Source organism: Phocoena phocoena, chromosome 13 (assembly GCF_963924675.1).
Source record: "Phocoena phocoena chromosome 13, mPhoPho1.1, whole genome shotgun sequence".
NCBI classification, from domain to species: domain Eukaryota; kingdom Metazoa; phylum Chordata; class Mammalia; order Artiodactyla; family Phocoenidae; genus Phocoena; species Phocoena phocoena.
Genome location: NC_089231.1, coordinates 50,228,473 through 50,255,706, shown reverse-complemented (window position 1 = coordinate 50,255,706; position 27,234 = coordinate 50,228,473). Strand labels below are relative to the sequence as shown.

Here is a 27,234-nt window from a genome sequence, read left to right as displayed (position 1 = left end):
GTGTTGGGATGACAACAGCGAACAGGGCAGAGCCTCAAGTATAGCGGAAGGGAGACGGTAGAATGAGGCCAGTGCCATCAGAGGGGAAGCTCAGGGTGATAGAGGGCCCGGGGAGGGAATCCACCCAGTTGGGGTATCAGGAAAGTGGTCTCTGGCTAGACCTGAAAGACGCTGACATACGAAAGTCACCATATGTGAGGAGATAAGAACTGGAGAAAGTGTGAACTCTCAAGAGGACACCATGAAGCTGGCCAGGGTTGCCACACATGGCTGGTGTGGGAAGCAGGGACCAGACCACAGAGGATCTTGAAAGTCACAGTAAGGAACCATTGGGGGCTCCAGCAGAGAAAGGACATGATCAGATTTGGGTTTTCAGTAGCTTGTTCTGGTGCAGGGAGGAGATTGGATTAAGAGGGGAAAGGCAGAGGCAGGTAGAAAGGTTGGAAGATGAGTGTAACAGAGGTGAGAGAGGCGGGTGGCCCGACCACAGAAATGACAGTGCAGATGGGGAAAAGGAAGTGGAGTCCCAATATACTTAGGGCAGTGGATGGGCAGTGCTAAATGGTTGCTTGGGTTCGGGGAGCACTCAAGAGGGACACCTGGGCTTTGATCTAGCGCTTGGACAGATGGCCAAAACCAGCAGAGAAACAGGGCAGTGAGTTCAGTCTCAGGCTGAGTCCCAGGAGCCCAGGAGACAGCAGGTGGAGATGCCCAGAAGGGGTGGGACAGAAGGCCTGGACCTTTGCAGAGAAGACCAGGCTGGAGAAAGGATGAACAAAGCTTGGGAACAGGTGGCCATTGAGATTAGACGGGCAGGTGGGCTCCCAGAGCCGTGAGGGATTCTCAGCGGCGATACGAGAGCCACTGGTTGGTGGTTTGCCTCCGTGTGGTGTCAGCGGAAGGTCCACAGACAGCAATGTGGGTGCCAACCAAGCAAGGTTTCCTAGAGAAAAGTAGTGGGTGAGGATCCAAAGAAAAGGTTCTAGTTTCGGCTCAGCCACCAAACAGCGGGGTGACCTTGGGTTAAGTCAACACTCAGCCTTTCTTTGACTTTTTATCTCTGTCCATTAAAGAAATACACATGGATGTCGTTATACATATATGTACAGATAGACATATAGAATCTTCCTAGTCATTTGTTTTAAGGACTGTTTCCATTTTCTGGGCAAGTTTATACTTCGATTATTGATTCAAACCACAATGACATGGAACATACAGGAGACAGAGGCCAATTGAAAGATTTCACTGAGCTTTTACTCTCTCATAAGTAACACGCTAAACAATATTCAGCTGTTTCTGGCCCTGCTTCATCCCTCTGCTGCTGTCCTTGATGGTTCAGAGTCCTGAGAACCCCCTCTGACGTGGGTCACAGAGGATTTCTCCTGAGAACCCAGCAGTTCTTTCAAAGGAGGGAGACGCCCCGACCCCTGGCGTTAGTGGAAGACAGTCAGTGCTTGAACCTAATGTGGAGAGAAGCAAGCCTCGTGTAATCTCTAAACACAGTAGCTTTGACAAGAGAGCTTGTGGGTGTGGTGTTTTCTCCTCTCTCCCTGTAGTGTACCTTCTGGGAATGGGGACCCAGATCTTGGAATGACTTGTTCAGGATTACAGTCAGAAGTCACAATCTGTTAATCCCATCTGCTTCCCATGAGAAGAGGAAATCCTCCCTAATTATGCCAGAGGGCCTCAGACCAACAAGAAATACTTCCTGCGGACCTACATCATTGCATCACAGAGTATAATAATATAACATTAAAATGAAAATGATTCCAAAAGTAAACATCAGGCAGGGATCTGCTGGGCATTTACTGATACCCAACATGGAGTTTGGTATTAGATTTCGCTCTTATGCTCTCTGAGATCAGCCCACGGCAGGTAGGACCAGGCTAAGCCTTTGTGAACCGGTTGGCCCATGGTGTGTACACATACCCCAGCGTATTAACCCATTCATACCACAGCCTACGCTCCTCCGCAGTCATGGTCCTCTAGCAAGTGTGCTCAGACCCAGAATCCTGGAGCAAACGTGGAACTCTAGGCCCTCAGATGAGCCAGAGTAACAAGAACACCTCAAAAAATAGTGGAAATAAATCTTTCCTCTTAACACTTCTGCTGTGGACAACTGTTCCTTAAAGAAAGAGTCAGGATCATTCCAGTGCTGTGGGTACACAACCGTATAAGCGTAGAGAGCAAGGGCTTCAGGTCACACAAGTTTGTGCGACACGCTGACCACGCAGATCCCGATGCTGCCCACTTCCTGCTGTATGACTTCGTGCAAGTCACTTAACCTTCCCAAGCCTCCTTGTACATCTGCAATGTGGGCATAGTGATGGTCTAACTCTGAGAGTGGTTGTGAGATTCAGAGTAAAGGAGTTAGCACAGTGCCTGGCACATGGTAAGTGCTTAATAATGTCAGGTAAGAAAATATCTCCTTCGAAAGGTTATTGTGAGGATCCGATAATAGTACCTTGCACAAAACAGGTGCTCCATATCTGTCGGTGGCCTTTCTTTCCCCTTTACTCTTCTGCCACCCTATGCTTCCTCCAACCTCTGCTTTATGGAAAAAAGGAATCAGGAGACGCTGATGAGTCTAAAACATGTTGAAACCCGAGAGAGAGAGAATGCATCTAAATATATGTATAAATAGACGAGCTCCAGCAATGAACTTTCCTCCTTTCCTGAGGCAGGAAGCCAACTTTATAAAATAATCAAGCTCGTGCTGTAATGCCAGTGAGGATTCATTTCTTCCTTTTCCTTTTAATGAAATTTAATTTTATGCATATTACTTGTAGCTCAGGTCTTTACAATGAATTGAATAAAAATAGGCAGACCCCTTTCCATTTAGAAAAGTGAGCTGCTTTAGGGATTTATAATGCAGTCAGCTTTGCGTTTCTCTTAGTACATCATTTGCTTAAGAAACACAAATATTTGCCCGGACTTCAGTCATTTCACGTATGTGAATGTTTTTATGTGACGTCAGCTCCAGACAGATCCCAAAGTCAAATCAAAGGGGAAATGTCAAAGCAGCCACGTAGGAAGAGCTGCTTTAGAAATTGCTTCGTTATAATGATGCACTGATGTGGGGATAGTTACAGACGATGCCGTCTCACGCCGAGTCCTTTCTCTGTACCGGCTACCACTTGAGTGTGTTAACGCGTAATATCTCATTTAAACTCAGGACAACCCTGGGAAGCAGATTACCACATGCACATTGTATAAACGAGGAAACAGAAGCACAGAGAAGGCAGCAGGGACAGGCCTCGAACCCACGCAGCCTGGCTCCAGAGTCCGTGGCTCCAGAGCAGCCCCTCTTAGAAGCACCTCCTGAGTGCATGTTCATGACCACATGCCACGGAGGGTTCCAAGCACTTCCTGGATGTTAACTTGTTTAATCCTCACAATGACCTCTTGCCCAGCTTGCACAGTTAGGAGGTGGTGGATACAGCATACGAGGCCAGACAATGCTTTCCATTGTTCCAGCTTGGCACTGATTAAATACCAAGCCGCATTTTTCATAATTGACTAGGACCAAAAAGTAATAGTTTGTTTCTTCTGCGTTTACCGTGGCTGACTTAAACGTGGACAGGAAAAAAAGAGCAAAGAGTTTTCTACAGTATTTCTGGCTCTTATAAGTTACTTATTAGGTTATTAATATTGAATATATATTTATAGTATATTAAGTTATTAATATACTTTTAATTCATGATGCGTTACCATGACTCCGGGAGGGGACGGAGGAGCAATTCCAGATATTGTACAACTTCTATACCTTTTGGGGACGCTGGCCATTCTTCTGTCAACGTTGTTGTGTTCACTTTTAAAGCTGAGAATGCAAATCACACAGAAAGGAAATAGATTTCCCTAGCATCGCAAAATAAGTAGCATTCTAGAAATCCCATGAGAAGAGATAAGCGTAAAACATGTACTTGTTCGTGGGTGACAAGTAGTAGGGAATGAGTGCCGTGTTTCAGCTCCAGTTCCCCGTCAAGCCTGCCGTGGTCCATCTCTCCCGTTTTCTCGAATCCCACATCAGGTTTAACATTTCTACACCTGCTTTCCGAGGCTGCATGAAAAACCTGAAGAAGACCACTGGTGTCGTTAGACTGAATGATACTGTGGGCGTAACAAAAAAGTGCTCGGAAGACTGGAAGGTAAGTGAAGAGTTCCAAACCTCGCAAAGGAATGCTCCCCAGCTAACCCGTGCTAGGCATTCGTTAACACACCAACTTTTGACGTTTTCTGGTAGCACACAGTGTTACTGTGAACTGGTTCATTTATTACACTCCCCACGTACTTGCAAAACCTCTTCAGGCTTGCATATTAAATTTGTAGGAAAGTAGGAATACCAGCTGTACACACAAAAACGTACAGATGATTGGTAAATTACCATGCAGACAAGCAAACTGTTTCTTCCCATGGATCACATGGACTGGTTCGAGTGAGGTGACGTAGGTTAAGATACTGTATTTCAGCCATGACATAATTACAGTGCCGGTAATTTATTCCGTGTTTTCGTTTCAGCTCGTGCGATCTGCCTCATTCTCCAGGGGAGGGCAGTTGAGCTTCACCAATTTGGACTTCCCGTTGCCCAGCCACTTCCAGGCCTCCTTTGGGTTTCAGACCTTCCAACCCAGTGGCATCTTATTAAATCATCAGACAGGGGTATGAAATATTGTATGAATACTGAACAAGATTTAAACCTGACTCAGGTTTGATGTCAAAAACAGTAGAGGGATTTTGAAGGTAAATTTGTTGGGCATTTTATCTATCCTCACACAGTAAATACTATTGTGGATTTCAAACATGGAAGCTGTTGCCCATCCTGGGGTAGGTCCTAAAAGAAATCAGGCTTAGAAAATACACTATAGTTCACAGAATTGAATTTGTGTGTATTCATGAACTCATTTTCATTCTTTTAGGTATATTTTGTGAGTGAAGGTGAATTAGAACTGTTATAAGTAATAATGTAGCTTTAATTTTTAGATCTAAGAAAAGAATCAGAATGTACCCCCATTATTCCTTTGTTATTCCACACAAGGTAGCTCTTCAGATTCCTTTTTTAGCAGCAGCAGCTAGTTGGACAATATTTACATCGGAGAATGGGAGACAGTAAGGTCCTTTGCTCTTTGTTCCTGTACAACAAGCCACAGAGATTCTATAACTTAAGAGGATTTAGCCGGTGTGGTCATGTAGGCGTAAAAGTCAGCTAATACTCAGAAATCGCCTAGTGGAACCAGTGGGACTTTAAAATAGAAGTAGAAGTAGGACACTGTTCTTCTTGGATTTGTTTCTTCAGGATTGCCAGCACAACGGACAACTAGTATATGTTGTAAGGAAGGACATAGCTGCCTCTGTGGCTATGTCGTAGTAGAACGCTTCTCCTCTCTTGCTATCTTTGTTCATCAGCAGTTCGAGATCTTTTTTTAAAAACAAAACAAATACCATATGCTAACACATATATATGGAATTTAAGAAAAGAAAATGTCATGAAGGACCTAGGGGTAAGACCGGAATAAAGACACAGACCTACTAGAGAATGGACTTGAGGATATGGGGAGGGGGAAGGGTGAGCTGTGACAAAGCGAGAGAGTGGCATGGACATATACACACTACCAGACGTAAGTTAGATAGCTAGTGGGAAGCAGCCGCATAGCACATGGAAATCAGCTCGGTGCTTTGTGACCACCTAGAGGGGTGGGATAGGGAGGGTGGGAGGGAGGGAGACGCAAGAGGGAAGAGATATGGGAACATATGTATATGTATAACTGATTCACTTTGTTATAAAGCAGAAACTAACACACCATTGTAAAGCGATTATACTCCAATAAAGATGTAAAAAAAAAAAATACCCCTGAAAAAGCACATGCCAACATTTAGATTGTGAGAGTGGCTTTTCCATCAGAGCAGGATGTTTTGACCCAGCTCTTTTGACACACACTCCTTGTTTCCTCTACCAAGAGTGGGGACACTTAGTACCCAACATACAAAATGGTCCAAAACAGGGGGAAGAATGGGCTTAGCAAAAGATGAGATCAAAAAAAAAAGATGAGGTCACTCCTGGACAATGCAGGAACCCTTCAAATATCCTAGGAACACTGCCCTCAACTTCTTAATGGATTAGCTAAGGAATACATTTCAATTAGCCTTCTTTTATCCAGTTTATAATGAATATTGCCAATTGAAAAAAAATCAACATAAAGTGAAATTGACAATGGCTACAACCACACACTATAAAAATTGTTTTAGGCTAAAAGCTCACTGACAAATCACATCTGGTTGAAAACTGCAAAAATCGTACCTGGTAGGAAAAAAAATTAACAAAATTTAAATGACAACTGCTAAAACTACAACACATTTTTAAAAATTAAGAATTGACAGAAAGAATCAAATCATCTTGCCAAATTTTGGATCTTCAGAATTTGACCTTGGAAAATTGAACCTCCTAGAAATTAGGATCCGAAAGTAAAAAATTCATGACTGAAGAGAAGCTATTGTTGTAATCATCTATGAAAATAAATTGATGAATCAAGTCTTTGTTGTAAAAATGTATTCAGAAGAACATCGATGCTGGCGAAAATAACTTCAGCAAAATGATAGTGAAAATAGGAAAATTTAGAAATATTTTAACTGTTTTGTATAATTGATGGAGAAATTAAGGGACTTCCCTGGTGGTCCAGTGGTAAAGAATCTGCATTCCAATGCAGGGGATGTGGGTTCAATCCCTGGTCAGGGATCTAAGATCCCACGTGCCATGGAGCAACTAAGCCCGCCACGCCACAGCTACTGAGCTCACACACCACAACTACAGAGCCCACGTGCCCTGGAGGCTGTGTGTCACAACTAGAGAGAGATAAACCCACAAGCCACAACTAGAGAGAAGCCCACGTGCCGCAACCAAGAGCCCTTGTGCCGCAACTAAGACCCAACACAGCCAATCAATTAAATAAATAAAATTTTAAAAAAGGAATGCCTGGATCAATTTATTTAAAAAAATTTGATGGAGAAATTAAGGTGGTTTATGAATATAGGTCCATAAAATGCTTTTGACAGATTCATCAGTGTTGGAATAATTTGCTTAAGATTTTTACATTCATAAATGTGGAGTCCAAATATTCAAAAATAATCTTTAGATCAAAAGAGCAAAGTCAAAACATTGGGGTCAAAACATCCTGTGTACCTAGTTTTGATCATATATTCAGTATTAATACATTCATAATCATTAAATGCAGATGGACTGCACTGATGGGTACGTTCTGTGATGATTTTAGGCAAGCAGCCTACAGGTCATCCTGGAAGATGGCCACATTGAACTGAGCACCAGGGACAGCAGCAGCCCAATTTTCACATCTCCACAGACGTACATGGATGGTTTACTGCATTACGTGTCCGTAATAAGTGACAACTCTGGGTGAGTGGAATGGCTCTTCTGCCAGAGCGCTAAGAATTTTACTTTATTTCGTTTAATGGAATCTTCTAGTATCTTTTCTGAGAAATATTTGGCCTTAGCATTGACACTATTTTACTAGTAAATCTTGGCCTTCTGCCTGGTTTTATATCAATTTTCTCATTTAAAAAATCAACAGTTGGGCTTCCCTGGGGGCGCAGTGGTTGAGGGTCCGCCTGCCGATGCAGGGGACACGGGTTCGTGCCCCGGTCTGGGAGGATCCCGCATGCCGCGGGGCGGCTGGGCCTGTGAGCCATGGCCTCTGAGCCTGCGCGTCCGGAGCCTGTGCTCCACAACGGGAGAGACCACAACAGTGAGAGGCCCGCGTACCGCAAAAAAAAAAAAAAAAAAAAGTTTAGTGAGTTATTTCAGGTAGAAGATTTTGCGTCTGAATCAAGGACACTCAGTTGCCCACCTGGCGAGAATCGTTTTCCCCAGCTCTTCTCACTCCTGTTTCGTTTACCTCCTTTTTTTTTAGGCTCCGGCTCCTCATTGATGACCAGTCTCTGAAAAATAACCAAAGGCTGCTAGGCTTTTCAAATTCCCAGCAATCCCTGCGTCTGGGTGGGAGTTATTTTGAGGGCTGCATCAGCAACGTTTTCATCCAGAGGTGGGTGCCGTTTTCTGTGCGTGTACAGCTGATGAGAATGGCCTGTGACCCAGGGGACTTGTCATGGAGGGCTGCATCTCATCCCGCTGACTTTCAAGATGACCTCTTTGGCACGCTAAACACATTAAAAGCAAACTAACTGAAAGCTTCTGGGCTCATCCTACCTTCGTAGGAGCAGCCTTGGAACACAACCTTGGAAAAGGTTTAATTAAAATTTACTTTCACATTATGGCCTTTTAGATAAGAGCAAAACTCTCCCCTGGGCAGAGGGAGAGCCCAGGACTGGTCATGAACCTTAGGCAGCCTGTTAGGAGCTTGTGAGCTGCCATCAGGGCTCAGCAATAATCATCAGGTAAAGCAGATTTACCCGTGAGATTTTCCTACTGAAATGCAGTGAGATAAATCCTTCCACAAAATCACTTCTGAAGTTTCCTCTTGTTCACCGTCATTCTAGGTCATCCAGTGTCTGTGTTTGTCCTCTCTGCATATTTCATTTTCATATTTCTATGTGGCTCCCACTCCAAAGAACTATAATATTCTGGCTTTGCTGCAACGCTGGCTATTCAAGGCAATAAAAGTTTCCCAAGGCCTTCTGCTGGCGAGGCATGGTGCTGGATATTTAAGGGAAGGCAGAGGTGGGTACAGCATATTCTCATCCGCTATGAGCCTAGTGTTTCCTCTAGATATCCTGTACGGGGAGATGAAAGTTTACCCAGAAATCAGGACAGTGAGAATGTGTCGTTTTGAAACGAATCCTCCCCGCTAGTGCGTCTTCCTTGATATGTCAGCGTTCGTTTCTGCCCTCATTCCAGATTATCAGAGAGTCCCGAAGTCCTAGATTTGGCCAGTAAATCCACCAAGAGAGATGTGTCCCTGGGAGGCTGCAGTTTAAACGAATCACCTTTTCTAATGTTGCTTAACGGGTCTACAAGGTTTAACAAAGCCAAGACTTTCAATATCCACCAGGTGAGTATCAAACACCCTTACCCTGGGTTTTGCTTCTTTCCAGATGATTCTCATAAGAGCGTCCTGCCTCACCGGAGATGTTGGGGAGGGAGGGATGTAGGTCACCTGATCCGGTGGTGCCCAGTGCCTCCAGGAATAATGGGTCATCAACAGTTGGATTACACCAAAAGGTCAAAGTGGTTTCTGTTTTAGCTTTTATTTTGTATCTTGAACGTTTGACAATTTTTGCAGTCACAGAACAAATAGAACCTTGACTGCGGTTTCTCAGTGTCTGCAGCTGATGTCTTGCTCTTTTGACACTTCTGCTGTGTCTCCAGCAAGTACAGTGATTGCCTGTAGGATACAGGGCTCACGGCCCTTCTCCTGCCCACAGGCCCTCCTCTGCCTGCATCCTATGACAAGATACACACACGCCCCCAGGCCTTGCCAAGACCAGTGTGGCTTGACCTTGACTGCACATTAGACACCCTGGGAGCTTTTACAATCCCAGTGCTTGGGTTGCATTCCACTCAATTAAGTCAGATGCTCTTGGGATAGGTCCAAGCGGCAGGAGTTTGTAAAGGAGTTTTGTAAAGCTCCCGGGTGAGTCTAGTGTGTAGAACTAAGAGAGGCTGAAAGGAAATGAAATTCCTTGTTCGGAGGAGTGGAAGTTTTGTCGTACATTGAACACAGGGTTAGAACTTCAAAAAGTTCCTTGCTCTGCCTGAGGTCTACAGTGTGACCTCCCCATATCTGAGGTTACAATTAATATGATTAATGGATAACACTGAACACCTCCAATGTGCCAGGTGCTACGCTGAGCTCTTTAAGTGGATTTCCTTACTAAATCCGCACGTAACCGTATAGGAGAAGTACTATCACCGGCCACATCTCACAGAAAAGGATGCCGTGGCTTAGAAAGGTGAGCAGTTTGCCCGGGCTCCCACAGATGGAAGGCAGGGTTGGAATTCAAACCCAGGCGGCCTGACCCCAAAGCCCAGGCCCTCTCGAGAGCAATGCACTTCCATTCAACCCACTTTTCACTTAACGTCAATCACATGCTGCTTGTCTGCCAGTATTTCTCCTGCTGCACAATGATTTGGGGAGATGAAGAGATAGTACATAAAACGAAATTTTTTTTTTTTTTTTTTGCTTTAAGAAGAAATATATTTCATAAATCCCAAAGGGTTGTCATTTTACTCTCAGGAAAAGAACACCTTTAGACCTGCCCCCTCAGGAATGAAGTCATAGATCCATTTATTTCCCTGTAATGCTGAGAGTTACTGAGAGAGTAAATTAGCACAGTGATGGTGGAGACGGAGCGAAGGAATGGATTCCAAGCTATATAGAAGATGGAATGTACCAGACTCATACAATAATTGAAGGTGGGTGGCAAGGGAGAGGTGGGAGTTAGTATAATTCTGAGGCATCTGGGTGGATGGAGAAGCCAGTTATGAAGAGATGAAAAGGACAGGCCTTTGGAGGGAACGAGAATGAGTGGAGTTTGTGGCATATTGAGTGACAGGTGCCTCAAACAGGTGGAAAGCTGGTTGTCAGGTGTCTCCGGGGGGCCTCAGCAGAGAGAGTGGGGCTGGGGCTATTGATGTGGGAGCCCCAGTGAATACACTGTATTTAATGTTCCCCCTGTTCCGTGCAAGCCCCCAGATTAGGTGGAATAAGACATTAATTCTGCCTCCGAAAGCCCAATAACAGAGACAAGGCAACCAAGCTTTGTGGTTAAGTACTGGATTTTGGTGTCAGACTTCCTGGCTTTATCACTTACTACGTGTGTGATCTTGAATGATTATCTAACCTCCCTGTGGGTCTATTTCCTGCAGCGTAAATGAGGATATAGAACAGTAATATCTCACGGTGTTGTGAGGGTTCACTGAGGTAATAAATATAAAATGCGTGGCACATGGTAGGCGTGCCGTAACTATTAGCTGTTATCATTATCATACACACTAATAACCTAAGTGACAGGGACAAAACGTGCTCCAGGAGTGGTACGCCAGGTATTTTCCTGCTACAGAGATCAGGGGGGTTCCTCTGGAGGAGGTGATACATAGACTGGGCCTGGAGCATGGGTTGAGTTTAGATGAGTAGATGTTGTTGCTACGTGAGCAGAAGCCCAAAGTTGGGAGGCAGGGTGTGGTGGAACTCGCAGGTATAGATGCTTTGCGTGCATTCTCTCTGATCTTCACAAGCCTTCACTCTCTCTCTTTCAGTTCCCACCACACCCCTATGAGAGCAGAATAGAATGCCAACTTTACACGTCAGGAAATTGAGTCTCAGAGAGGTTAAAAGAAAAATTTGCCCAAGAGCACCCAGTAAGTAAACTGGAGAGTCAGAATTGAAACTCAGGGCTACCGGATCCCAAAGAGCGTGCTCTTCATAGTCACTTGCTCAGGGGAGGTAAGCTCAGAGTCACACGCTGCAGCCGGATCAGACAAGCCTCAGATGGCCTGATGTGATTTTGACATTTTTTCTGTAGTCAGCGTGAAGCCATTGAAAGGAGTGCTTTAAGCCATGTTTCAAGACGAATAAACTGGCAGCAGCCCATGGAATGGTTTGGCCTAGGAAAGTTCTACAGACGTGGCGTCAAACTGGCAAAGTACCGGAATGGTCCAGGCCAGACAGTCAGCAGCCTGACCTTCAGGTAGAGGGACTGGGAGTGAGAGGGAAGGAGTGGAAACAAAATATGTCCCGGAGATGAACAGTAGGACGTGGAAACAGAGCACGTGCAAGAGGCCAGGTAGGAGGGTGTCCATGATGCCCAAGGTGTGAGGCCTGGGTGCCTTGAAGGATGATGCTGCCATTAAGAGAATTAAGGAAAAGTTGGTACCAAGAGTGTCTATGAAGACTGTGCATCTTGATGTTACTGCTGCTGACACACGAGCATCTTTCAGGGAGGGAGTGGGCCCCACTGGTGTGAGCCCCCAGCAGGAAGCTCCTGGAGGATCCAGGTCTGGCTGTGATTTTAAACAACTCACTTAACTTTCTGGTGATGGAACATCTCCACTCAGCAGATAACTGGTATTAAGTCTGCATCCCAAGCACCCTATCCAGGAATCTGGTCAGGTTGGAAAACCTGATCCTGAAGGAATCTGGATCTGTTAGGAAGACTTCAGCTGCTAGGGCTTAACCCTCTGTGGGGATCTATAGTGTCACATTAGGGGACAGGTCGAGGGTGAGTGTGCTGCAGGCCTGGCCCGCGGGACTGGGCTCTGCTTCCCCACAGCCATCCTGGCTCCATCCCGCACAGTTTGGGGCTACGGGCAGGGCGTTCCCTCACCAGAAGCACAGATCTGTGGCTTTCTCTCTCCTCTGGAAGGAAACATTTCTCAGAGGCCTCGCCCCCTGACCAACTCTTAAGGCTCATTGGCCAGGAGGGTGTCACATGCTCGTTCCTGAACCAATCCCCAGCATGGAGAATTCCCATCACTGGCTTCCATGAATGGAGAGCCCCACTGTGCCCTGAGCCCCATGGGAGGGACTGTGGACCCCTCATCAAAATCTGGGCTTTGCAGCAGAGAAAAGAGGGGGAAGGGCTGGAGAGTCTCAGTTCCTTCCAACAACTTTTCTAGTCTCATGTGATGTTTATGATGCTTGTTTTTCTGCATTAAAACTCATTCCTGTTAAAAAGTTCAAAGCATCGTCCAGGTCAGGAGAGACTTCTGTGTGTGGGTCAACTCTGAGGAAAGTGGGGACAGGCTGTGGTCCCCTCCTGTTCTCTGGGTTCTTTCACGGCCCTGCTGCTAAAGCCCAAGTGAATGGCCTGGAGGGGAGATGGCAGATTGGCGGCTCCAGGTCCACTGGCTGTCTGTGTGGGCCTCAGTGCTGCTGGCCACCTGCTGGCCCTCCTGAGGGACACTGTGGTTCTTCTGAAGCTCCATGGAGGAGAGGTGCTCTGGGTATCCACTGGTCCCATGTATAGCAGACCTGTGTAGGATGGGAATAACATGCGTCCTCCCCAAGGATGAATTCATCTCTATTGAATTCAGCTCTTAGGATCAAAAGTCAAAACTGAGCAAGGCACTTAGCAATATAGGCATTTTCCAACTCTTGCCTCTGATAATCAGCTGTCCTGATTTTTTTTTGTTTCTCTCCCACACAGCCATGGTGTGACACGCCAGCCGCCTCCCCAAGGAGCTTGAAGGTGAGGGGAGATGCCCAGTCTTGCCCACCACTTCCAGAGGCCCAGGCCAGCCACGGAGCCCTCAGGTTTGGGGACAGTCCCACCAGCCACTTGCTATTCATGCTTCCCCAGGAGTTGCTGAAACCCAGGTATGATTTCATTTTCCTGCCCCAAGCCAACTCAGAATCTGATGCTACCCTAGGGCAGGCTAGCCGGCACGACAGCAGGCACCTGTCACCAACGAAGGGGGCACTACTACGTTTGCGAAAAGAGGTGCTGACCTACCTGAGACACAGCCTGGGGGCCCGAGCCTGCTTCCTCCCCGCAACTGGGAGGCACACGTGACATGTGCTGCTCAGAGGCTGAAACAATCAGCTTGGCTCTGGTTTAGAATTGACGGTGTTCTAAAAATAAGGCTATTTCTTTCCAAAGGTGCTGTTCATTGCTATGATAAATCACCTTCTCTTGCATTCTACAGTTAGAGGAATATCATTCTTTTAGGAAGACTTGGTGTCAGATCCATCATTTTTAGAGAATACATTTGGATTTTTTGTGCTAACAAGTTGCATCTCTTTTGGGTAGGAGGGAATAAGCAGAGATGTTAATTCTGTCAGAAAAAAAAAAGTAGGAAAACAAGGCTTGTCATTTTCATGTGATTCGAAGGAGACATAAATAAAAAGGTGCCCAAAATTCCTTTACGACTTCTCTACAGAGGCACAATGGCCCAGGGGTCCAAAAGACCTGGCTTTAAGACCTTGGCTTTCAATCCACCCACTCAGCCACTTGCTGGCTGCGTGACCTCAGGCCACAACAGGCCAGTTCAGGTCCTGGGGATGCAGAGGTCAAGATGGGATCAGATGTGCAAGGGAGTTATTATTCCTGTGCAGAATAAAAGGGGGAGAGCAGGAGCTGGCAAGGAGAGCCTTCAGCTGAGACACAGGCCTGAGGCCTGTGAAAGGAGAGGGAAAGGCGGGCGTGGGTGGGACGAGCCTCAGACAGCAGGGAAGCTCCAAGGGAGTCAGGCAGGCCGGTGGGCATCACAAGCAAAGATCACCCTGTAGAAGAGTCCAGTGTTGGGCACGGTGGCCCGGCTCTAGTTCTGCCGCTGAGCTCAGTGCTTGGCAGGGGGTCACCTGTGTGCCACTGCGGTTCTGAGAGCGTGGCAGTTGCAGGCTGCCAGGCCGCCATGCCCCCGCAGCGGGGTCTCCTGAAGGGAACTCTGAGTGGCAGCTCCACGGCCGCCGCGGGCTGCTGTTCAACTTTTCTAAGCCTCAGCTTCCTCTCCATAAGCTTGGCATAATTATGCCTGTCTCACATGTTTTTGCAAATTGCCACACCTCTTCGAACTTCAATTTTCTCATCAGTTAGGTGGGGTTGATAATGTTTCCCTTGCAGGGAGGAGAGGTCATTGCTTGTAATGAGCTGGCCCTTGGAGGTGCACTCAGTAAGCAAGTGCATGATTCACAGGCAGGTGTGAAGCCTGGAAAGGGGAGGGGCCAAGTTCTAAAGGAGACCCTCGGCCAGCTGCTGGCATCTCCAGTAGACCCATGGAAATTCTGGGGATCCCTGATTTGCCAAAACTATGCTAGTCAGAGACAGACAGATGGCAGAAGCAGTGACCCTCTCAGCCCCTCCCAGGGCTTTTCCACTCCACATCTCTGCTCTGTTGGTCAAGCTGACCGTAATGACAACAGTCTCCCTGCAGATGCTGCCCACGCTGTCCTCTTCCCGGCCTCCCCACCCTCCAGCCCCCCTGCCTCTGCCCTCCCCCTCCCCCCGTGGCCCCTTTCTTACATCTTCTCTCTCAGCACATTCACTGTGGTGAGTTATCTGGCTTCTTCTGATGATTCGACCCCAGCATCTTCCTGTCCAACACTGAATTATATATAATAAATGGAAAAAGTAACATCCTTAAAGGAAAGCAGGAAAAAAATAATCCTTAGTAAATATAATTTAAAAATTATTTTAGTCCCCAGTATTGTAGCAATCAGAGTATATTTTCAGGATGTTGTAAGATTTGAACTATTCTATTATTCTCATTCTGGTTTCTATTCTAGAAACTTTTGGCCTCTCCTGTAAAACCCTGTACCACTACTTTAACCTCTGGGTGAATGTATAAAAATGCTACTTTGCTCTCTGTCTTTCCCTCCTATCCTCCAGCAATAAAGACTCGTAGCTACAGTGTCATATGCCAGGATTTGAAGCTACTGATGTCATTTTTGGGTGTTAGTTAGTCTTTTCTGAAAGAAAATTGCTTTAAGAAATAATTCTGGAAAGCAAATGTCAAGTCTAATAACCAAGCCCACACATGTAAAGTACTTTCATTCTGTAGCAAGTTCGACTATCCTCCTTAAATTGGCTAACCCTCGTATTCCAAACCTCCGCACTAATACACAGCTACACCAAGAGAAATACTGAGCCGTGTCACCGTCGGCTTGGTTTAATTTCACAAATATAGATTTCTTTTGCATTTTGAAGAACTGTACCCTCAAGGAAACTTGCAGATCTGAAGAATGAAAGTGCATGTCCGTGTTTGCTCAGCCTCACAGTATTAAAAAGCAAAGAGATGTAGCAGTGTAATTATTTCTTCCACTTCCTGATTCTGCCTCCGCATTTTCCATTTGCCATTTAATTCAATTCAATAACTCTTTCTTGAGGGCCTCCTGTGTATCATGCACTGGGGATACAGCTTTAAGCGGGATAGACCCCGTTCCTGCCCTCTGTCTGGTGTGCACTTGGACACAGACCACAAAGAATGGGTGATGACAGCCTTTTTTTTTTTTCTTTTTTTGGCTGCGCCACGTGGCACGCAGAAACTTAGTTCCCCAACCAGGGATGGAACCCATGCCCCCTGCAGTGGTAGCGCAGAGTCTTAACCACTGGACCACCAGGGAAGTCCCTGATGATAGCCTATTGACACCCATATCTCCCATTACCTTTTCCCAGTACACTTTTAGGCACCCCCTCAGGGCACCTACACACCACACACCACTCAAAGAATGAACCATCCATCGCTGCGTTCCCAGTGCCCACCATGGTGCCTTGTACATACGACCCACTCGTTAAATATTTGTTGAATGAACAAATAAATGGATGGATGGTTGGATGGATGTGAGTTTGCATAGAAAGCAAAGCTTGCTTAGCCACACGTACCTATGATATGTAACCATCATGCAAAGGAATAGTAACTTTCACTCTCTGCTTTTACTGCATGATGCTTCCTTAATTCCTGTTCCACCATAGATGCGGTATTAAGGTCCAAGAAACGTTAAGGGTAGGTGGGAGAAGGTGGATCTGGACTCCTGTACCACTGTGTTAAATATGTCTTACGGGGAGAAAATGCTTACCTGATGCTTAAATCAAATCCTTGTTATTCAAGCTGTCCCCCACCTTCTCCTCACAGCTTTCCTCTCCCTGCATGTATACAAAGTAGAAAGCGTATTCACTGGGTTTAACAATCGAGGCTGCTCGGTGAAATACGCCGGTTGCAAAAAAAGACAAATACTGTGTGATTCCACTTCTACGAAGCACCTAGAATATTCAAACTGATAGAGGCAGAAAGCAGGATGGTGGTTACCAGGCGCGGGGGGGAGGAGAGAACGCAGAGTTGTTGTCTAATGTGTGGAGCGTTTCAGCTTTGCAAGATGAAGAGAGGTCCGGAGATTGGCTGTACAACAATGTGAAGGTACTTAACGCTACTGAACCGTACTCTTAAAAGTGGTTACGATGGTAAACTTTATGTTTGGTATATTTTACCGTAATTTTCTAAAATGTAGATTTTTTTTTTAAGTAAGGCATCTTCCTTCTTGCCACGTGCTGGGACTTAACGCCACTAGCTGAGTTTGTCATAAAACTTCCTCTTATTTCCCAATACGGTAAGGAAATTATACAACAAAACTTTTAGCAGCTGAAATACAATGGCTTTTAAAACTTCCCAAAGAGACGGGTCGTTTAATCAAGAAGTGCCTTAGTTTATTCATTTAAATAAGGAGGTTGTAGGGTTTTGTTCCTCACGGTCTCTCCCAGCTATGGAGATTTGAAGAAACACTAAAAACCTCTTATTTCCCTTCTTCGCCTTTTGCTTTCTTTTCCCCACAGGTCACAGTTTGCCGTGGACTTGAAGACAACGGCGTCCAGAGGGCTCGTGTTTTACACAGGCACTAAGAACTCCTTTATGGCTCTTTATCTTTCGAAAGGACGCCCGGTCTTTGCACTGGGGGCAGGAGGGAAACAACTGAAGCTCAAAAGCAAAGAGAAGTGCAGTGACGGGAAGTGGCACACGGTGAGAGCTGGGGCTGCCCTAGAGCCTCCGCTGGGGCCAAGTTCACTGCTGAATAGCTGAAGACGGGAGTCTCAGCGTTCTTCCCGGCAAGAGGGCACAAGTACTGGGAGAGCTCATGTGGTCAGAGGCACTGAGCGCCCCAGCGCCTCAGCCCCAGAGACTCCTGAACGCGCCATGTGTGGATGTCATCCTACATGCCGAGACGGGCTTTCCTCCCTGCTTCTTTACCCGCCGCCCCCAACCCCCCATGCACCTCCCTGGGCTGCACCACTCCCCTTGCCTATTCCCACCCTTTGTTCCCTGGACCATTTCTCTCCATGACAGTTTCCAGTCTCCAGGCCCCCTGTGAGTCTGGAATGCCTTCTCTGTAGCCCAGGTGTAAGCACCCACATCCCTAGCATCTCAGCTCTTGCCTGAAGGCATCCCAGGGTTAAAGAAATACAGTTTAAGGCAAGAAGGGACCTATGTATTTTTGTTTTCTGACGAGGGAATTGGAACTCAGAAAACTTAAGTGACTTGACAAGTTACACTCACTCAGTCATTCAACAAATATGTAATAAGCCACCATCCTGGAGCACATAAACAGAAAAATCCCCAATATAATGTCAGCTACTGCTTTGAGAAAACACTAAAGCAAGGTAAGGAAGTGGCCGAGTAGGGAGACTGTTTCAAATAGGACAGTAAGAGAAGGCCTCCTCCAAGGGACGACAATCATATAAAGTTATAGGAAGGATTTCCAGGCAGAGGGAACAGCAAGTACAAAGACACTAAGTTAGGAATTAGCTGAATGAACAGAACAGAAAGGATAAGAAGTGGGATTCAAGAGTGAGGCAGGGGGACTTCCCCGCTGGCACAGTGGTTAAGAATCCACCTGCCAATGCAGCGGACACGGGTTCAAGCCCTTGTCCAGGAAGATCCCACGTGCCGTGGAGCAACTAAGCCCGTGCACCACAACTACTGAGCCTGTGCTCTAGAGCCCGTGAGCCACAACTACTGAAGCTCATATGCCTAGAGCCCGTGCTGTGCAACAAGAGAAGCCACCGCAATGAGAAGCCAGCGCACCGCAATGAAGAGTAGCCCCCGCTCGCCACAACTAGAGAAAACCCATGCACAGCAACGAAGACCCAACGCAGCCAAAAATTAATTAATTAATTAATTTAAAAAAAGAGTGAGGTGCAGGCCCAGGTCATTTAAGCATTGAAGGCCAAGGTGAGGATTTGGGATTTTTATTCTGAGTCTGAAGCTTTTAGAGAGTCTAAAACTAAAAAAGCATTACACAAACAGATTGATATTTTCAAAACCCTCTTTAGCTAAAGTGTCTAAAAGGGAGTAAAAATAGAAGTAAATAGACCAGATGGATGCTATTGCCTTTGGTTCAAGAGGCTGAGGTAGAGGGGGAAAGAGTAGACCACTCAGGATGTGTTCTACAGGCAGAGCCAAGAGGTTTGGCTGATGGAAAGAGAGGAGTCAACATCAAGTCCTGTGATTTTGGACCAGTGATTGGGTCAATAGTGGAAGCTTTGCTGAGAGGGAGAAGATGGGCAGGAGGTAGGTGTTGCTAGGCAAGAGTGGGAACTCTGTTGTCAACATCCTGCGGTTGAGCTGCCTATCAGACATTCAAGCCCAGGAGTCAGTGGATAGTAGAGGCCAGAGGTCACAGCTGGGCATCTACACTGGGGAGTCATTAGTGAATAGTCTCGTAGCCATGAGGTGGCAGAGTCCACACCAGAGCCCAGGGATCCTGACTTTTAGTGAAGAGTTTAAAACACTTGATCCTCTTATTGGGAGAGGAGTAGCCACTGGCCCCTTGCTCCAGGACCCCTGCTCAGAGGAGCATGTGAGTTTCTCCCGTCTCAGCTCTGCACACTCTCTTCCTTCCTCTCTGTTGCATGGATGTATGTTTATTTATGATCCTTGGCTTCTTCGGTTGTTTATCTTTTGTATAAGTTTCCAGTCACATATCTTTTTGTTCACTTTTGAGAAATCTTGTTTTAGTTCATGTTTTAAGCTCACTCTGTTTAATATCTGACATAATCTCACAAAATGATGATGACGATACTGTGGTGAAAACTCTGATTTTTCAAAGCTACTTGAAGGGACAGAGAAACTTTAAAAAAAAATTTCCTGTGACCACTAATAAACTACAATGCCCGTTGTCAAAGGTAAGAATACGATTAACGTATTTTCTTTATCCTTAAGGTGGCATTTGGGCAAGATGGAGAAAGGGGGCGCTTGGTTGTGGATGGTCTGAGGGCCCGGGAGGGAAGTTTGCCCGGAAATTCCACTGTCAGCCTCAGAGCACCAGTTTACCTGGGATCGTCTCCTTCAGGGAAACCAAAGGTAAATAGTTATGCTTCACAGCCACAGATAAGAACAAGTCACCCTATAAACTTTATAATTGTACCATATATTCAAGGATATCAAAATACTTTATTTTAATAACTGAATCTGTATTTTAATATTATTTGGTGACTGAAATAAAATTATCTCAAGAACCAAACTTAGGGAAAATTTGGGCTAAGGAGAAAATCACAAGTCTGTCTGTCCCCAAGAAGGAGGGGTGCGTACCAGGATTTGTCAGGTTCAATGGCTCCGATGGGACCGTGGCCCCAGGGTGGCGTTCTGTGGGTGCCCTCCCCCTGTCTTCTCCACGTGGCCAGAGGGCTCACTGCCCCTGATTACTTGGGGTGGCTGAACCCGCCTGTCACTCTTCTCCCAGATTTGCCTTTTTTGCACACAAAGTGAAGATGGCCCGTCAACAGCTCCGGCCCAGGAACTGTCCTCCTCCAAATGCGCTGCCAGGCGCTGAGCCCCTCCTGCCCCTTCCCACTCTGCTGGTGCCCATTCTGGTGTGATGTGTGCTAGCAGTTGGGGGAAAGGGCCGAGACTCAAATCTGGGCCAGAAATGGACGTAATCAAAGCAGGTCACTTCTGCCAGCGTGGAGTCTAGGTGGTCAGGCTAACCTGGCCTTCACCTTGGTATCTCCACAGGACTCAGCCTGGCCCACTTGAGTTTTGCACTGTGGTTTGGGCCAAAGCCCCAGCAAGTCAAAGTACTGTTTTACTTTGTTGTATGTAATAACTTTTATATATGTATCATAAATAATGTATAACATAATATAGTATATGTATTATGGTATCTAATACATATATAACATTAATAATTGCTAAACAGGATACTCAATGTTTGCTTTTCTGCCACCTCTGTACCTTTTTCCCTCTCAGAGAAATCACAGGGTGGGGTAGTGATTCAGGGGCACAGTTTGGGTGCTCTTTTTTTTTTTTTGCGGTACGCGGGCCTCTCACTGCTGTGGCCTCTCCCGCTGCGGAGCACAGGCTCTGGACGCGCAGGCTCAACGGCCATGGCTCACGGGCCCAGCCGCTCCACGGCATGTGGGATCTTCCCGGACCAGGGCACGAACCCGCGTCCTCTGCATCGGCAGGCGGACTCTCAACCACTGCGCCACCAGGGAAGCCCTGGGTGCTCTTTTGACTTGGGTAAATCACACTCAACATCCTAAAATCTGAGACAATCAGTAGCACCCCATTTACAACATCCTTTACAAGCAAGGTCCTGTTCGCAGCCTTCCTTTAAACTGAGGGTGCAAACCACCGAATACCCTCCTCCATATCCTTTCAAAGGGCAGGCAACATCCAATCAACCAGTGGCTGCCTCCAAATACCAAAACTTGCAGCCAGTCTTTGGTGATTCCATGAACTGGAGAGCCTGAGTGTGGTGTCAGATACAGACTCTTTGTTATACATGATGGCAAATCTGAAGAAACTAACATTTCTTAGGGGCCCCAATCAGTACTTTGTTGATGACACTGACACCACATGCATCTATAATACCACTAGATTCCCTTAAAATTACCATGTCTTGCATCCGTCGTGTAGGATTCCAGAGTCCTAAAGGCATTTACTCCAGAAGAGAGTAGAGGGATTTTATTCAGTGATTTATTAACTTTTTTGAGAATTTCATGAAAGTTCTAGCCCCTTTCTCCAGGAAAATACACAGACATCTGGTATATAATTTAAGGGGTCAGAGAACCCCAGAAGCTCATCCCTGAGCCCCAGGTGAGGAGCCCTTGTTTCAGGCCAGCTTTCGGCAGCCATGGGGGCTCCATGCAAGCCCCCTGATCCCGCACCCTGTGTCTGATCTTGACCCTGTGGCATTCGTGATTTGCTGATGGTGCACTGGGCCCAACAGTGTAGGGAGCTTTCTTACCCTTCATTATTTTAGGAATGTTTTGGCCTCTTTTTTCAGCCAGCCGCCCTGCATTAAGCTATCACACGGGCTCATGAAACCCTAAGACGTATTTTGTACCTGCAAAGAGACGGTGAGATCTGTGAACAGCAAGGTGGAAATTTCCCCTCTTGCAGCTCTGACTGTGGCCCAGGGTCAAGTCACCCTCTGTATTCTTGTTTCCACGCTAGGTAGCCATCTCCACTGCCCCTGCCCTTGGTTTGGTGGCACATTCAAACTTCGACCACCCACCAAACACCTGGTATCTGGGTTTTTTGGCACCATGGAGGGAGCCAAAATGGAGCCAGTCAGGCCCACCTGACTCTTGGAAGCAGGATGGATGAATCCCCCTCCTTCCTCCTCTTTTGGACAACTGCCCCTGCCCTTAACCTTGGCTGGGCATGGATTTCTGGGAGTTGTGGGTAATACAGTTTGCTTTCTCTTCTGCTTTGTTGCAGACCCTCCCCCAAAACAGCTTTGTGGGATGCCTGAGGAACTTTCAGTTGGATTTGAAACCCCTGGACACCGCTTCTGCAAGCTTCGGGGTGTCTCCCTGCTTGGAGAAAGGCATCTATTTTCCTCAAGAAGGAGGTCATGTCATCCTAGGTAAGGAGCAGTTTGGAAGGCTCTATATCTTTATAGCTTTGATTCTGAAGAACTCTTATCCTTTTTTTGGAATTATGATGTTTAAACTATTACTTGTTTATTTTTGTTTTGAAAGCCAACTCCGTGCTTTTGGGGCCAGAATTTAAGCTTGTTTTCAGCATTCGCCCGAGAAGTCTCACTGGAATTCTAATTCACATCGGAAGGCAACCCGGGGAGCACTTATCTGTTTATATGGAGGCAGGAAAGGTGTGTAGCTGTCGGATGACATGGGAAGGGTGTGTGAATTTATATTAGAACCAGATTCCACTTCTGGAGACCATGGTAGGTGGAGTTACGGTAGAGAGTGGAATCCAATCTTGTATTTAAGAGGCCTGACTTCAGGGCTAAATTACCCTTTTCCTTAAGTAATTTGGTCGTCATGTTTTCTGTTCTTCGTCTTTAAAATTGGGCAAATTCAAACAAGCTGGGCTGAATTCCGGCTCCACCACTTAGTTATAGGGCCCTCGGGAAGTTACCTAACCTCTCTCAGACTCAATTTCTTTATCTTTAAAATGTGGAGAATGATGCTTATATTTAAGGGTTTTTGTCAAGAGAAGAGAAGCTGCCATATACTCAATAAACGTTCATTTTTCTCACCTCCCCTTCACCCTTGTCACACCTCTACTTTTATTTATAAGGGCAGCACCAGAGTTCATGGGATGGATTTTCTCACCAGCCGTCTACACCATGTCACACCCTTGCCCATGCCCCACATCCGCTGGGTCAGTTTCAGATTCCCTTTATCCTCTCTACACAGCTCACCAAGCCCTTCTGGTCTCTGCAGCCAAGCTGGCCACAGGGTCTCCACCCAGCCTTCCTTTAGCTTTTCATGGCTTCCTTCTTCAGCCATGTGCTTTTGCTGCTCCATCTTTCCCATTGCTCACAGGCCTACTCAATATCTTATGTTCACCGCCCACTTTTAATCTCTTTCCTTTTCAAAACAATCTCTTTCAAACCAACTCCTTCCAGGAAGCCTCTCTTAGTTAAGGCCTTAAAAGCAAAGATTGATAATATAGCATTTTCTTTTACCTTTATCCTTCCAGTTTATCGAATGTGAGGGAAAACTCTCAGAATCAAATACAGTAGTCAGAACTCTTGGACACTTTTCAGTTAAGTTACAGCTTTAAGTCTGAGCAGGCCTCTTGCGGGCCCGAGAAGCAAGGAACTACGCTTAACGGTGGTTCAGACAAAGCTGGCTTTTTAGGGGAGGGGTTGGGGAGCATCTTTGGTGAGAGCTTCTGGATAGGAAAGATTCCCCCCAAAACGAAATCAAGACCTGATAACCTTCCTAACAGCTGTGACACTGTTTAGCTTGAAAATTGCCCGATTTACATGCAAATTAGATGTAAATTACTTATCAACATGCTGATTTTAGCCCTCTCATTTTATTGACCTTGATTCAGCCCCTGGAGAATCCTGGCCCAGAGTGGGAATGCGGGATTCTGCACAACAGCACGTTGAGTGCCTGACCCCGACACGTGCCCAGTGCAAACTCAGTCAGTTAGCTTGCTGAATTCCTTGGACGAGAACCCTCTTTAAGTCCTGCGTTCATGGAATTATTATAATTGGCTGCCCCTTGCAGCCGGGTATAGGCCTCAGCCAACGTTTTTGCCTTCCAAATTGTACACGTCCTCCTAAACAGAGCTAGTGTCACATGCTTAATAACTAAGGCAGATCTTCGATGCTAATCAGTAACCTTTGAGTCAGGCCTGATGGGACCAGGGTAGGGAGTCAGTGGGAAAGACTCCTTACCTTTGGCAGTAACTTCAGGCCAGGCCCTGGGTTTGCAGCTCACTTGCCTGGAAAGGGGTGCAACAGAGAGATTCCTGCAAAGCCTTTGTCCCTCTATGGTCACCTGGTGCGGGAGGGTGTACCCATGTTTCAAGTGCTCCTGGGCGGTCAGGGTGCAAGGGCTGGGAAGGGAAGATGGCAGGAAGTGGGCCCCACCTGCCTTTCTGAAGGAAATAGGAAAATGTATGTGTGTTCCAGGTCACGGCCTCTGTGGGCAGCGAGGCAGGTGGGATCCTGACATCGGTCACACCAAAGCAATCTCTGTGTGATGGACAGTGGCACTCGGTGACAGGTATGACGTCCAGTAGCCTGTTGTTCACAGACTGAAACAGTCTCCCTTTCCATCTGGACTCGAACATCCCAAACGCTCCCTCAGTTCATCCATCCATTAGCGTCTGACCAGGGTCAGCCCACCAGGTTAAGGTGCTGGGAACATGTCTATTCTCAACTCCAGTCGTATTTATGTAATTCACAGCTCCAGTTCTCCATAACACACTGAGTTTTTTTTTGGCGGGGGGCGCGGTGTGGAACCCAGCAAACTGATAAGCTATGTTTGTTTTCAAGGTAGCATAACACTGTGATTGAGATTTTGCCTCTGAAGTCAAAGAGAACAGAGGTCAGGTCTCAGTTCCAGCCCTGTGAGACCTTGGGCAAGCTTCTTAATTCCTCTTTATCTTCAGTTTTCTCATCTGTACAATGGAGGTAAAAATAGTGTACACCTCCCAAGGTTGTGAAAATTAATGGGATAATGCGTGTGAAGTGCCTAGCGTGTCCAGTACGTCCTAAGTGCTCAGTAAATGTTTGCTCTTACTATCGGTAAAGTTCATCGTTGGGTTATTTTTTTCAACAACATTTAATATTAATGCCAACGATTTAGACAAACCGCTTGACGGGGAACAGGCATAAACTCTCAAGTCGAATCTGCTATGTTAGGAATAACTTGAGCACACAAGTTTGGAGATATATTAACCTGTATTGGCTAAAATACCTTTTGTTAAAAATAGCTGCCTCTTGGCTAATTTGAAAGCTAACTGCATTGCAGTTGGTTAAGATTGTTGACGCTGGAGGACTTTTATTTGGGAGGGTCAAAAGCCACTGTCTTTGGAGTCCGTTTTCAGCAGTCAGTCAGTGTCTTCTTGGAAAGGACCAGAGATCACGTGAAATAAGCACTGGCCTCTGGAGACAGGAAACCAGGGCTTGAATCCCAACTTGTTTAATTTATAACCAAGCCATGTTGCCAAGCTCCTCAGTGATTGAGGGTCACAGTCTCTTATCTGAGAAACGGGAGCGATGATATCTTCCTCACAGATTCATTTTAAGGGTTAAATTCTGTAATATATGTGGAAGCACCTAAACAGCACCTGGTGGGGAGAAATTAGTTGAATTTGTGCTTAGGTTGATGGAATTCCTGCGAGCCGCGCTCCCTCAGGTCCAACAGGAGTGAGTGAGAAAGAAGCCGATGATGAAGCACGGTGTAGACATTATACAGTGGGCAGGGCTCTCAGGTGATAGACCTGACCTGCTTTCTTTCCCTGCAGTCACCATAAAACAGCACATCCTGCACCTGAAACTGGACGCAGACCATAGTTCCACCGCTGGACGGCACCCCGTCCCCACTGCCCGCACGCAGGAGCATCTGCACGTTGGAGGTGTCCCAGGTGACTCCTGTGCTGACTTCTACACCCATGTTGTCCCACGTCAACTCTTAACATCTCCATCTTAACCCGTGGGTGGGGGCATCACATTTGTTGGGTTATCAGCAGGGCAGCCGTTGGCTGGACCGTGTAGACAGTGAGACTCTTTCTCCAGCTTGTGGGGAAACCCGACTGCCAGCAACAGAACGTTTCCCAGCAGCCCAGGCCACGTGGCTGCTGCTTCCTCTTGTCCCAAGCCTATCTTTTTTTTTTTTTTTTTTTTTTTGCGGTACGCGGGCCTCTCAGTGTTGTGGCCTCTCCCGCTGCAGAGCACAGGCTCCAGATGCGCAGGCTCAGCGGCCATGGCTCACGGGCCCAGCCGCTCTGCGGCATGTGGGATCTTCCCAGACCGGGACACAAACCCGTGTCCCCTGCATTGGCAGGCAGACTCTCAACCACTGCGCCACCAGGGAAGCCCCCCAAGCCTATAATTTATAAGCCTCTCCTAAGAGCCTGCATGAACCTAGAAGCCTGATATCATAAAGAATCAGAAAAGGGCCTGAGACTCTGGTCTCTCCCCTCCAGGCACTTAGTTTTGGTGACTTATTAAGCTGTGTGGAGCCAGAATGGGGGAATCAGGCAGGGTGATCAGAGTCAGGTGAATCAGAGTCAAGTTCAAGACTGGAATTTTGCCTGGAAAGAGCCTTGTCAGCCTTCATTGACTTATGTGCCTCCAAATGGTCTGGTGGTTAATTTTATAGGTCTTCCATGACCCATGCAAAGCACTAGAGTTCAGAGTCATTATCTATTGATTTGGGCTGTGGAATCTCCTTCTCTGAAGGATGTGCAGAGTAGCCTTGTGGCTGACCTTTCACAGCAGGGGCTGTGCTGGGTGCCTGCTTAAAGCAGGAGAGGACTGGGTGGACTGAGAGCCTGGGTCCCTTTAGCTCTAATAAGACCGTTTCTTAACGGAGTGCGTTCACTTGACAGTATGAATGAGCCATCAAATGCCTCTCCTTTTGTCTTTCAGCTAATTTGAAAAGCCTGAAGCTTCCCGTGTGGAGATCCTTTTTTGGCTGCCTGAAGAATATTCAAGTCAACCACGTTCCTGCCCCTGTCACTGAAGCTGCAGAAGTTCGGGGGACTGTCAGTCTGAATGGCCACTGTCCTGACCACTAACTCAAACCCATCACAAGGCAGGGAAGTTCACCTCTGGAAGCACTGATTACCCAACACCCCTCCCTCTCCCCTCTCAAGGTCGTTCTGACTTAAGACACCATCCCGATGGGTTTATTAGCAAATCTCATTTTTAATTCCAACCACACATACCCATCATTTTGGCATTCAGTGCTACATATATATTTTACATAAAAATCCCATTTCTTGAAGAGGATGAACAAATCCTTACATGCTTCTGGTAATATCACTTTCCACTAAAAGTTTGATGTCTTTTAAAGAACATTGTTTTCCACTTGTTAAAAAAAATAAATATCTTTCAAAGC

The 27,234-nt window shown here is 46.5% G+C and overlaps 1 protein-coding gene across 1 annotated transcript in view; it reads left to right on the top strand.

Moving 5' to 3' along the window:
- LAMA3 (laminin subunit alpha 3) overlaps window positions 1-26,911 on the top strand; it is a 240,568-nt gene extending 213,657 nt beyond the window's left edge. The window contains exons 63-75 of the mRNA XM_065889461.1: window positions 4,031-4,148; window positions 4,519-4,659; window positions 7,266-7,405; window positions 7,920-8,051; window positions 8,864-9,017; window positions 13,114-13,283; window positions 17,233-17,416; window positions 19,616-19,756; window positions 22,121-22,268; window positions 22,384-22,514; window positions 24,297-24,390; window positions 25,637-25,756; window positions 26,763-26,911. Coding sequence (XP_065745533.1) covers window positions 4,031-4,148; window positions 4,519-4,659; window positions 7,266-7,405; window positions 7,920-8,051; window positions 8,864-9,017; window positions 13,114-13,283; window positions 17,233-17,416; window positions 19,616-19,756; window positions 22,121-22,268; window positions 22,384-22,514; window positions 24,297-24,390; window positions 25,637-25,756; window positions 26,763-26,911 — 1,822 coding nt within the window. The remainder of the gene's footprint in view (window positions 1-4,030; window positions 4,149-4,518; window positions 4,660-7,265; window positions 7,406-7,919; window positions 8,052-8,863; window positions 9,018-13,113; window positions 13,284-17,232; window positions 17,417-19,615; window positions 19,757-22,120; window positions 22,269-22,383; window positions 22,515-24,296; window positions 24,391-25,636; window positions 25,757-26,762) is intronic.
- The last annotated feature ends 323 nt before the right edge of the window (window positions 26,912-27,234 follow it).